At 53.4% G+C, this 12649-nt stretch overlaps 1 protein-coding gene across 1 annotated transcript in view; it reads right to left on the reverse strand.

Annotated features, from left to right (window-relative positions):
• Window positions 1–2904: 2904 nt before the first annotated feature.
• The window catches only part of TPCN2 (two pore segment channel 2), a 60623-nt gene continuing 50878 nt past the window's right edge, over window positions 2905–12649 (reverse strand). Inside the window, exons 24-25 of the mRNA XM_072119130.1 lie at window positions 4361–4455; window positions 2905–3616 (exon numbers count right to left, since the gene is read on the reverse strand). Of these exons, the coding sequence (XP_071975231.1) occupies window positions 3538–3616; window positions 4361–4455 (174 nt within the window). The 3' untranslated portion in view covers window positions 2905–3537. The remainder of the gene's footprint in view (window positions 3617–4360; window positions 4456–12649) is intronic.

Consider the following 12649-nt stretch of genomic DNA (forward strand, 5'->3'; position numbering starts at 1 on the left):
CTGTGTGACATCACATGATCAGGGATATAACGAGCCGTGCACCTGTGTGACATCACATGATCAGGGATATAAGGAGAAGTGCACCTGTGTGACATCACATGACCGGGGATATAAAGAGCCGTGCACCATCACATGACCGGGGATATAATGAGCCGTACACCCGTGTGACATCACATGACCGGGGATATAACGAGCCGTGCACCTGTGTGACATCACATGACCAGGGATATAATGAGCCGTGCACCTGTGTGACATAACATGACCAGGGATATAATGAGCCGTGCACCTGTGTGACATCACATGACCAGGAATAGAATGAGCCTTGCACCTGTGTGACATCACATGACCAGGGATATAACGAGCCGTGCACCTGTGTGGCATCACATGACCGGGGATATAACGAGCCATGCACCCGTGTGACATCACATGACCAGGGATATAACGAGCCGTACACCCGTGTGACATCACATGACCGGGGATATAACGAGCCGTGCACCTGTGTGACATCACATGACCAGGGATATAATGAGCCGTGCACCTGTGTGACATCACATGACCAGGGATATAATGAGCCGTGCACTTGTGTGACATCACATGACCAGGGATATAATGAGCCGTGCACCTGTGTGACATCACATGACCAGGAATATAACGTGCACCTGTGTGACATCACATGACCAGGGATATAACGAGCCGTACACCCGTGTGACATCACATGACCGGGGATATAACGAGCCGTGCACCTGTGTGACATCACATGACCAGGGATATAATGAGCCGTGCATCTGTGTGACATCACATAACCAGCCGTGCAGAGGCAATAACACTGGCTGCAGAGTGCACAGAGCACAGCAGTGTGAGGACAATACAAAACACTGGCTGCTGTCTGGTCTCTCCTGCTGACAGGTTCCCTCTAACACTGGATATAATGACTGCAGGACCCTGAGGTGATAGGACGCCGGTTCCCGTACATCTGGTGACATCACACAGAACACGCAGACAATTTGTTGAAAATATTTATTTTTCTCATTTTGCTTAAAAACATAAAAAAAGTGCAAATCCCCAAAAAGTGAAGGATTTTCCCCAATCTTCATTGTAACTGTATGAGGAGGACAGTGGCCTCAGGGGCTCCTCACTCTGCTGTGCCAAAGCCTCAGGACACCCACAAGACGTCTCGGCTGCCGCCTCAGAACTTTACATAGTGGTAAAAATATGAAACGTGCCATAAAAAGTGCGAAAACACCAGAACAAGAACCGACATCAATTAAGAGACCTGGAGACCAGTGCATCATGGGAAGGATCCGACTCATGCCCCACCCACACTCACCGTGCTGTGTAAGCCCCACCCACGCTCACTGACCATGCTCTGTAAGCCACACCCACACAGTGCCATATAAGCTCCACCCACACACTAACAGTGTCACATAAGCCCCGCCCTCACTGCTCACAGTGTCCCGAAAACCCCATCTACAACTTTTTGCTGTCAGTTGGGAGGAGCCAGATTCTCTACTTCAGCTCAGGACCGCCCACTAGTTGAGAACCAGAAGTAACTGAAGAATCCGTGAGGTCGCTCCGACTATAGCGAGGCCGAGGCCGGGGGTCACGACGTCATTAAAGTGGCTTCTAATTGTGAGTTTATTCTTTAAAAAAAAATCTGATTACTAATGGAGATCCGGATGGGGGAGTGGCCTGAAGCCTCAATGCTTTCCCATTGGTCACTTGGTTTCTTTGGCAACATTGTAACAAATGACATGGAGGAGGAGGGGCCACAGTCATCACTTCCCTACAGGATCGGACACTGGTCACCACCATCACCTCACGGCAAAGACGATCGACATCACAAGAAAAAGCAACAAAACCAGGAGGAACAGTCACAGCCACAAAAAAAATTACAAAAATAATAAAAAAAAAAAACAACATGAAAGGGATATATGATATGAGATTTGATTTCTCTTCCAGAAATGCTGCCACATCTATGTACAGGTCGTGCCTGGTACTGCAGCTGTGAGTAGTGCAGAGCTGCAATACCACAAACGGCCTGTGCACAGAGGTGGCGCTAGTCCCGCACAACCCATGGAATATCGGAACTCACATCGTAAGAGATTTGTCCCGGCAATTAAATGGTACCACTGTCAGGGGATACTGTCAGCAGCTGTGCACTAGGGGAGAGTCCTCACACTGCTGTGCTCTTAGCTCCGTAGTGAGCTCACACTGCTGTGCTCTTAGCTCCGTAGTGAGCTCACACTGCTGTGCTCTTAGCTCCGTAGTGAGCTCACACTGCTGTGCTCTTAGCTCCGTAGTGAGCTCACACTGCTGTGCTCTTAGCTCCGTAGTGAGCTCACACTGCTGTGCTCTTAGCTCCGTAGTGAGCTCACACTGCTGTGCTCTTAGCTCCGTAGTGAGCTCACACTGCTGTGCTCTTAGCTCCGTAGTGAGCTCACACTGCTGTGCTCTTAGCTCCGTAGTGAGCTCACACTGCTGTGCTCTTAGCTCCGTAGTGAGCTCACACTGCTGTGCTCTTAGCTCCGTAGTGAGCTCACACTGCTGTGCTCTTAGCTCCGTAGTGAGCTCACACTGCTGTGCTCTTAGCTCCGTAGTGAGCTCACACTGCTGTGCTCTTAGCTCCGTAGTGAGCGCACACTGCTGTGCTCTTAGCTCCGTAGTGAGCGCACACTGCTGTGCTCTTAGCTCCGTAGTGAGCGCACACTGCTGTGCTCTTAGCTCCGTAGTGAGCTCACACTGCTGTGCTCTTAGCTCCGTAGTGAGCTCACACTGCTGTGCTCTTAGCTCCGTAGTGAGCTCACACTGCTGTGCTCTTAGCTCCGTAGTGAGCTCACACTGCTGTGCTCTTAGCTCCGTAGTGAGTGCACACTGCTGTGCTCTTAGCTCTGTAGTGAGCTCACACTGCTGTGCTCTTAGCTCCGTAGTGAGTGCACACTGCTGTGCTCTTAGCTCTGTAGTGAGCTCACACTGCTGTGCTCTTAGCTCCGTAGTGAGCTCACACTGCTGCTCTCTGGAAAAAAAGCTGTGGTAGGATTCTGGTGAAACACTACAACAGCCACAGCATAGGAGTGAAGCAACTCACAGAGAGCACATTCTGGAATATAATTCATATTTCACAGTCCTGCTGCTACTCCACATGGTCACACCTGCTGACAGATTCCCTTTGGGCCTCTTATAATGTATCCATCATGTATTGGGGCTTTGCTCTCCTGAAATGTCTACAAGCTCAGTTGCAGTACCGGTCACAGCCTGTGGACAGTGGTGGCGCTGTTCCTGGGAGAATGTAGTAATGGAATAGGAGACATAAGAGGGAAATGTAACAGAATTGATCTAAAACATCACAGAACAAAGTCTTATCAGCAGCTAAAGTGCTAAACATACACCCGGAACAGGGCGGAGACCCCCAGAAGAGGGCGGAGACCCCCAGAAGAGGGCGGCGGTCTATTAGTCCCGTATATAACGAGCAGCAGCTTCGGTTTTGGCAGATTTTAGTGATTGTCCAGTCCAGATGGGGCGGCCGGCAGGTGCCGGGGGTCACCTGGAGAGGTGCAGGTGCGGGTGGTGGTACAGCCGTTCCAGCAGCTCCTCGTCCGTCGGCTCCTCCAAGTCTTCCCTGTATGTGGGGGAGAGAATCGGGGATGGTTAGGGGCTCTGCCAGATTTATTTATAGGGTCACGACACGCTCCGAGACCCTCATGTACAGGTCACCTGTGTAATACCTCCTCCTGCCTCAGGGGGCGCTGCAGGGAGACCAAACACCTGCCACACACTGCGGCCGACCACTAGGACGACCATCGGGGAGACCCTAACAGACGAGGCTCCAACACAAGATCCTTTGTTATATTTAAAAAAAAATGTTTTTCTTCTTAAATAAACTTTTATGATTATGCTAATGAGCCAGAAGCACTCCAGGGGCTGTTACCAGAGCCCCTCTGTGCTGTAGCTTGATGGGCTCTTACACTGGCTGTTGTACTTTCACACAGAAGGGTGGGGGTGGGGGGGGGAGTGCTCCCGTACACTATAACAGCCTGTGAAGCTGCAGCACAGAGGAGCTCTGGTAACACCCCCAGAGTGCTTCTGGCTCATTAGCATAATTATGATGGTATTAGAAGGGAGGAGATCCCACAGTCCCGGGGCCTGGATCTAGGAGTAATGTCCCTGGTTATCAGGCTTGGGTTTAATGTGTTATTTATCAATATTTATTAAATTTTCTATTTTTTTCCTCATTTCCTTTTGGATTGTTTTCCCCCATTTATAAAGTCACTTTGATCATTTTTCTGATTCGCTTTTCTCAGTTTATTTCTTACTATTTGTCATATTCCTGCATGGGGGGGGGGGGGGGGTCACTGTCACCCACCTGAACATCAGCTGCACCGTCATGTGATATTCCACCTGCTGGGCCGGGGACAGCGCAGAGTCCCGGTAACTGCGATCCCATTTATGGATGAAGTTCTACGGCGCAGAAATAAATCACACACAAATATTATATAGATACATTGTATATACACACATTATACACACAGCACATATATTATACACACACACATTATACACAGCACATATATTATATACACACACACATTATACACAGCACATATATTATATACACACACACATTATACACAGCACATATATTATATACACACACACATTATACACAGCACATATATTATATACACACACACATTATACACAGCACATATATTATATACACACACACACATTATACGCAGCACATATATTATATACACACACACATTATACACAGCACATATATTATATACACACACACATTATACACAGCACATATATTATATACACACACACACATTATACACAGCACATATATTATATACACACACACATTATACACAGCACATATATTATATACACACACACATTATACACAGCACATATATTATATACACACACACATTATACACAGCACATATATTATATACACACACACATTATACACAGCACATATATTATATACACACACACATTATACACAGCACATATATTATATACACACACACATTATACACAGCACATATATTATATACACACACACATTATACACAGCACATATATTATATACACACACACATTATACACAGCACATATATTATATACACACACATTATACACAGCACATATATTATATACACACACATTATACACAGCACATATATTATATACACACATTATACACAGCACATATATTATATACACACATTATACACTCACCGGCCACTTTATTAGGTACACCTGTCCAGCTGCTCGTTAACACTTAATTTCTAATCAGCCAATCACATGGCGGCAGTGCATTTAGGCATGTAGACATGGTCAGGACAATCTCCTGCAGTTCTCCCGAGCATCAGTATGGGGAAGAAAGGTGATTTGTGGCCTGTGAACGTGGCATGGTTGTTGGTGCCAGAAGGGCTGGTCTGAGTATTTCAGAAACTGCTGATCTACTGGGATTTTCACGCACAACCACCTCTAGGGTTTACAGAGAATGGTCCGAAAAAGAAAAAACATCCAGTGAGCGGCTGTTCTGTGGGCGGAAATGCCTTGTTGATGCCAGAGGTCAGAGGAGAATGGGCAGACTGGTTCGAGCTGATAGAAAGGCAACAGTGACTCAAATCGCCACCAGTTACAACCAAGGTAGGCAGAAGAGCGTCTCTGAACGCACAGTACGTCCAACTCTGAGGCAGATGGGCTACAGCAGCAGAAGACCACACCGGGTGCCACTCCTTTCAGCTAAGAACAGGAAACTGAGGCTACAAATTGCACAAGTAGAAGATTGGAAAAACGTTGCCTGGTCTGATGAGTCTCGATTTCTGCTGCGACATTCGGATGGTAGGGTCAGAATTTGGTACAACAACATGAAAGCACGGATCCATCCTGCCTTGTATCAGCGGGTCAGGCTGGTGGTGGTGGTGTCATGGATCCATCCTGCCTTGTATCAGCGGGTCAGGCTGGTGGTGGTGGTGTCATGGATCCATCCTGCCTTGTATCAGCGGGTCAGGCTGGTGCTGGTGGTGTCATGGATCCATCCTGCCTTGTATCAGCGGCTCAGGCTGGTGGTGGTGGTGTCATGGATCCATCCTGCCTTGTATCAGCGGGTCAGGCTGGTGGTGCTGGTGTCATGGATCCATCCTGCCTTGTATCAGCGGCTCAGGCTGGTGGTGGTGGTGTCATGGATCCATCCTGCCTTGTATCAGCGGCTCAGGCTGGTGGTGGTGGTGTCATGGATCCATCCTGCCTTGTATCAGCGGCTCAGGCTGGTGGTGGTGGTGTCATGGATCCATCCTGCCTTGTATCAGCGGGTCAGGCTGGTGCTGGTGTCATGGATCCATCCTGCCTTGTATCAGCGGCTCAGGCTGGTGGTGGTGGTGTCATGGATCCATCCTGCCTTGTATCAGCGGGTCAGGCTGGTGGTGGTGGTGTCATGGATCCATCCTGCCTTGTATCAGCGGGTCAGGCTGGTGGTGGTGGTGTCATGGATCCATCCTGCCTTGTATCAGCGGGTCAGGCTGGTGGTGGTGGTGTCATGGATCCATCCTGCCTTGTATCAGCGGGTCAGGCTGGTGGTGGTGGTGTCATGGATCCATCCTGCCTTGTATCAGCGGGTCAGGCTGGTGCTGGTGGTGTCATGGGTCCATCCTGCCTTGTATCAGCGGCTCAGGCTGGTGGTGGTGGTGTCATGGATCCATCCTGCCTTGTATCAGCGGCTCAGGCTGGTGGTGGTGGTGTCATGGATCCATCCTGCCTTGTATCAGCGGCTCAGGCTGGTGGTGGTGGTGTCATGGATCCATCCTGCCTTGTATCAGCGGCTCAGGCTGGTGCTGGTGGTGTCATGGATCCATCCTGCCTTGTATCAGCGGCTCAGGCTGGTGGTGGTGGTGTCATGGATCCATCCTGCCTTGTATCAACGGTTCAGGCTGGTGGTGGTGGTGTCATGGATCCATCCTGCCTTGTATCAGCGGCTCAGGCTGGTGGTGGTGGTGTCATGGATCCATCCTGCCTTGTATCAGCGGGTCAGGCTGGTGGTGGTGGTGTCATGGATCCATCCTGCCTTGTATCAGCGGGTCAGGCTGGTGGTGGTGGTGTCATGGATCCATCCTGCCTTGTATCAGCGGGTCAGGCTGGTGGTGCTGGTGTCATGGATCCATCCTGCCTTGTATCAGCGGCTCAGGCTGGTGGTGGTGGTGTCATGGATCCATCCTGCCTTGTATCAGCGGCTCAGGCTGGTGGTGGTGGTGTCATGGGTCCATCCTGCCTTGTATCAGCGGCTCAGGCTGGTGGTGGTGGTGTCATGGATCCATCCTGCCTTGTATCAGCGGCTCAGGCTGGTGGTGGTGGTGTCATGGATCCATCCTGCCTTGTATCAGCGGGTCAGGCTGGTGGTGCTGGTGTCATGGATCCATCCTGCCTTGTATCAGCGGCTCAGGCTGGTGGTGGTGGTGTCATGGATCCATCCTGCCTTGTATGAGCGGCTCAGGCTGGTGGTGGTGGTGTCATGGATCCATCCTGCCTTGTATCAGCGGGTCAGGCTGGTGGTGGTGGTGTCATGGATCCATCCTGCCTTGTATCAGCGGGTCAGGCTGGTGGTGCTGGTGTCATGGATCCATCCTGCCTTGTATCAGCGGGTCAGGCTGGTGGTGCTGGTGTCATGGATCCATCCTGCCTTGTATCAGCGGGTCAGGCTGGTGCTGGTGGTGTCATGGATCCATCCTGCCTTGTATCAGCGGGTCAGGCTGGTGGTGCTGGTGTCATGGATCCATCCTGCCTTGTATCAGCGGGTCAGGCTGGTGGTGGTGGTGTCATGGATCCATCCTGCCTTGTATCAGCGGGTCAGGCTGGTGGTGCTGGTGTCATGGATCCATCCTGCCTTGTATCAGCGGCTCAGGCTGGTGGTGGTAGTGTCATGGATCCATCCTGCCTTGTATCAGCGGGTCAGGCTGGTGGTGCTGGTGTCATGGATCCATCCTGCCTTGTATCAGCGGGTCAGGCTGGTGGTGGTGGTGTCATGGATCCATCCTGCCTTGTATCAGCGGGTCAGGCTGGTGGTGGTGGTGTCATGGATCCATCCTGCCTTGTATCAGCGGCTCAGGCTGGTGGTGGTGGTGGTGTCATGGATCCATCCTGCCTTGTATCAGCGGGTCAGGCTGGTGGTGCTGGTGTCATGGATCCATCCTGCCTTGTATCAGCGGGTCAGGCTGGTGGTGGTGGTGTCATGGATCCATCCTGCCTTGTATCAGCGGGTCAGGCTGGTGGTGCTGGTGTCATGGATCCATCCTGCCTTGTATCAGCGGGTCAGGCTGGTGGTGGTGGTGTCATGGATCCATCCTGCCTTGTATCAGCGGCTCAGGCTGGTGGTGGTGGTGTCATGGATCCATCCTGCCTTGTATCAGCGGGTCAGGTTGGTGGTGGTGGTGTCATGGATCCATCCTGCCTTGTATCAGCGGGTCAGGCTGGTGGTGGTGGTGTCATGGATCCATCCTGCCTTGTATCAGTGGGTCAGGCTGGTGGTGGTGGTGTCATGGATCCATCCTGCCTTGTATCAGCGGGTCAGGCTGGTGCTGGTGGTGTCATGGATCCATCCTGCCTTGTATCAGCGGCTCAGGCTGGTGGTGGTGGTGTCATGGATCCATCCTGCCTTGTATCAGCGGCTCAGGCTGGTGGTGCTGGTGTCATGGATCCATCCTGCCTTGTATCAGCGGCTCAGGCTGGTGGTGGTGGTGTCATGGATCCATCCTGCCTTGTATCAGCGGGTCAGGCTGGTGGTGGTGGTGTCATGGATCCATCCTGCCTTGTATCAGCGGGTCAGGCTGGTGGTGGTGGTGTCATGGATCCATCCTGCCTTGTATCAGCGGCTCAGGCTGGTGCTGGTGTCATGGATCCATCCTGCCTTGTATCAGCGGGTCAGGCTGGTGGTGCTGGTGTCATGGATCCATCCTGCCTTGTATCAGCGGGTCAGGCTGGTGGTGGTGGTGTCATGGATCCATCCTGCCTTGTATCAGCGGGTCAGGCTGGTGGTGGGGGTGTCATGGATCCATCCTGCCTTGTATCAGCGGCTCAGGCTGGTGGTGGTGGTGTCATGGATCCATCCTGCCTTGTATCAGCGGCTCAGGCTGGTGCTGGTGGTGTCATGGATCCATCCTGCCTTGTATCAGCGGGTCAGGCTGGTGGTGGTGGTGTCATGGATCCATCCTGCCTTGTATCAGCGGCTCAGGCTGGTGCTGGTGGTGTCATGGATCCATCCTGCCTTGTATCAGCGGCTCAGGCTGGTGGTGGTGGTGTCATGGATCCATCCTGCCTTGTATCAGCGGCTCAGGCTGGTGGTGGTGGTGTCATGGATCCATCCTGCCTTGTATCAGCGGGTCAGGCTGGTGGTGCTGGTGTCATGGATCCATCCTGCCTTGTATCAGCGGGTCAGGCTGGTGGTGGTGGTGTCATGGATCCATCCTGCCTTGTATCAGCGGCTCAGGCTGGTGCTGGTGGTGTCATGGATCCATCCTGCCTTGTATCAGCGGGTCAGGCTGGTGGTGCTGGTGTCATGGATCCATCCTGCCTTGTATCAGCGGCTCAGGCTGGTGGTGGTGGTGTCATGGATCCATCCTGCCTTGTATCAGCGGCTCCGGCTGGTGGTGGTGTCATGGATCCATCCTGCCTTGTATCAGCGGCTCAGGCTGGTGGTGGTGGTGTCATGGATCCATCCTGCCTTGTATCAGCGGCTCAGGCTGGTGGTGGTGGTGTCATGGATCCATCCTGCCTTGTATCAGCGGGTCAGGCTGGTGCTGGTGTCATGGATCCATCCTGCCTTGTATCAGCGGCTCAGGCTGGTGGTGGTGGTGTCATGGATCCATCCTGCCTTGTATCAGCGGGTCAGGCTGGTGGTGGTGGTGTCATGGATCCATCCTGCCTTGTATCAGCGGGTCAGGCTGGTGGTGGTGGTGTCATGGATCCATCCTGCCTTGTATCAGCGGGTCAGGCTGGTGGTGGTGGTGTCATGGATCCATCCTGCCTTGTATCAGCGGGTCAGGCTGGTGCTGGTGGTGTCATGGGTCCATCCTGCCTTGTATCAGCGGCTCAGGCTGGTGGTGGTGGTGTCATGGATCCATCCTGCCTTGTATCAGCGGGTCAGGCTGGTGGTGGTGGTGTCATGGATCCATCCTGCCTTGTATCAGCGGGTCAGGCTGGTGGTGGTGTCATGGATCCATCCTGCCTTGTATCAGCGGCTCAGGCTGGTGGTGGTGGTGTCATGGATCCATCCTGCCTTGTATCAGCGGCTCAGGCTGGTGGTGGTGGTGTCATGGATCCATCCTGCCTTGTATCAGCGGCTCAGGCTAGTGGTGGTGGTGTCATGGATCCATCCTGCCTTGTATCAGCGGCTCAGGCTGGTGGTGGTGGTGTCATGGATCCATCCTGCCTTGTATCAGCGGCTCAGGCTGGTGGTGGTGGTGTCATGGATCCATCCTGCCTTGTATCAGCGGCTCAGGCTGGTGGTGGTGGTGTCATGGATCCATCCTGCCTTGTATCAACGGTTCAGGCTGGTGGTGGTGGTGTCATGGATCCATCCTGCCTTGTATCAGCGGCTCAGGCTGGTGGTGGTGGTGTCATGGATCCATCCTGCCTTGTATCAGCGGGTCAGGCTGGTGGTGGTGGTGTCATGGATCCATCCTGCCTTGTATCAGCGGGTCAGGCTGGTGGTGGTGGTGTCATGGATCCATCCTGCCTTGTATCAGCGGGTCAGGCTGGTGGTGCTGGTGTCATGGATCCATCCTGCCTTGTATCAGCGGCTCAGGCTGGTGGTGGTGGTGTCATGGATCCATCCTGCCTTGTATCAGCGGCTCAGGCTGGTGGTGGTGGTGTCATGGGTCCATCCTGCCTTGTATCAGCGGCTCAGGCTGGTGGTGGTGGTGTCATGGATCCATCCTGCCTTGTATCAGCGGCTCAGGCTGGTGGTGGTGGTGTCATGGATCCATCCTGCCTTGTATCAGCGGGTCAGGCTGGTGGTGCTGGTGTCATGGATCCATCCTGCCTTGTATCAGCGGCTCAGGCTGGTGGTGGTGGTGTCATGGATCCATCCTGCCTTGTATGAGCGGCTCAGGCTGGTGGTGGTGGTGTCATGGATCCATCCTGCCTTGTATCAGCGGGTCAGGCTGGTGGTGGTGGTGTCATGGATCCATCCTGCCTTGTATCAGCGGGTCAGGCTGGTGGTGCTGGTGTCATGGATCCATCCTGCCTTGTATCAGCGGGTCAGGCTGGTGGTGCTGGTGTCATGGATCCATCCTGCCTTGTATCAGCGGGTCAGGCTGGTGCTGGTGGTGTCATGGATCCATCCTGCCTTGTATCAGCGGGTCAGGCTGGTGGTGCTGGTGTCATGGATCCATCCTGCCTTGTATCAGCGGCTCAGGCTGGTGGTGGTAGTGTCATGGATCCATCCTGCCTTGTATCAGCGGGTCAGGCTGGTGGTGCTGGTGTCATGGATCCATCCTGCCTTGTATCAGCGGGTCAGGCTGGTGGTGGTGGTGTCATGGATCCATCCTGCCTTGTATCAGCGGGTCAGGCTGGTGGTGGTGGTGTCATGGATCCATCCTGCCTTGTATCAGCGGCTCAGGCTGGTGGTGGTGGTGGTGTCATGGATCCATCCTGCCTTGTATCAGCGGGTCAGGCTGGTGGTGCTGGTGTCATGGATCCATCCTGCCTTGTATCAGCGGGTCAGGCTGGTGGTGGTGGTGTCATGGATCCATCCTGCCTTGTATCAGCGGGTCAGGCTGGTGGTGCTGGTGTCATGGATCCATCCTGCCTTGTATCAGCGGGTCAGGCTGGTGGTGGTGGTGTCATGGATCCATCCTGCCTTGTATCAGCGGCTCAGGCTGGTGGTGGTGGTGTCATGGATCCATCCTGCCTTGTATCAGCGGCTCAGGCTGGTGGTGGTGGTGTCATGGATCCATCCTGCCTTGTATCAGCGGGTCAGGTTGGTGGTGGTGGTGTCATGGATCCATCCTGCCTTGTATCAGCGGGTCAGGCTGGTGGTGGTGGTGTCATGGATCCATCCTGCCTTGTATCAGTGGGTCAGGCTGGTGGTGGTGGTGTCATGGATCCATCCTGCCTTGTATCAGCGGGTCAGGCTGGTGCTGGTGGTGTCATGGATCCATCCTGCCTTGTATCAGCGGCTCAGGCTGGTGGTGGTGGTGTCATGGATCCATCCTGCCTTGTATCAGCGGCTCAGGCTGGTGGTGCTGGTGTCATGGATCCATCCTGCCTTGTATCAGCGGCTCAGGCTGGTGGTGGTGGTGTCATGGATCCATCCTGCCTTGTATCAGCGGGTCAGGCTGGTGGTGGTGGTGTCATGGATCCATCCTGCCTTGTATCAGCGGGTCAGGCTGGTGGTGGTGGTGTCATGGATCCATCCTGCCTTGTATCAGCGGCTCAGGCTGGTGCTGGTGTCATGGATCCATCCTGCCTTGTATCAGCGGGTCAGGCTGGTGGTGCTGGTGTCATGGATCCATCCTGCCTTGTATCAGCGGGTCAGGCTGGTGGTGGTGGTGTCATGGATCCATCCTGCCTTGTATCAGCGGGTCAGGCTGGTGGTGGGGGTGTCATGGATCCATCCTGCCTTGTATCAGCGGCT

This window comes from Engystomops pustulosus, chromosome 7 (genome assembly GCF_040894005.1).
Source record: "Engystomops pustulosus chromosome 7, aEngPut4.maternal, whole genome shotgun sequence".
In the NCBI taxonomy this organism is placed as follows: domain Eukaryota; kingdom Metazoa; phylum Chordata; class Amphibia; order Anura; family Leptodactylidae; genus Engystomops; species Engystomops pustulosus.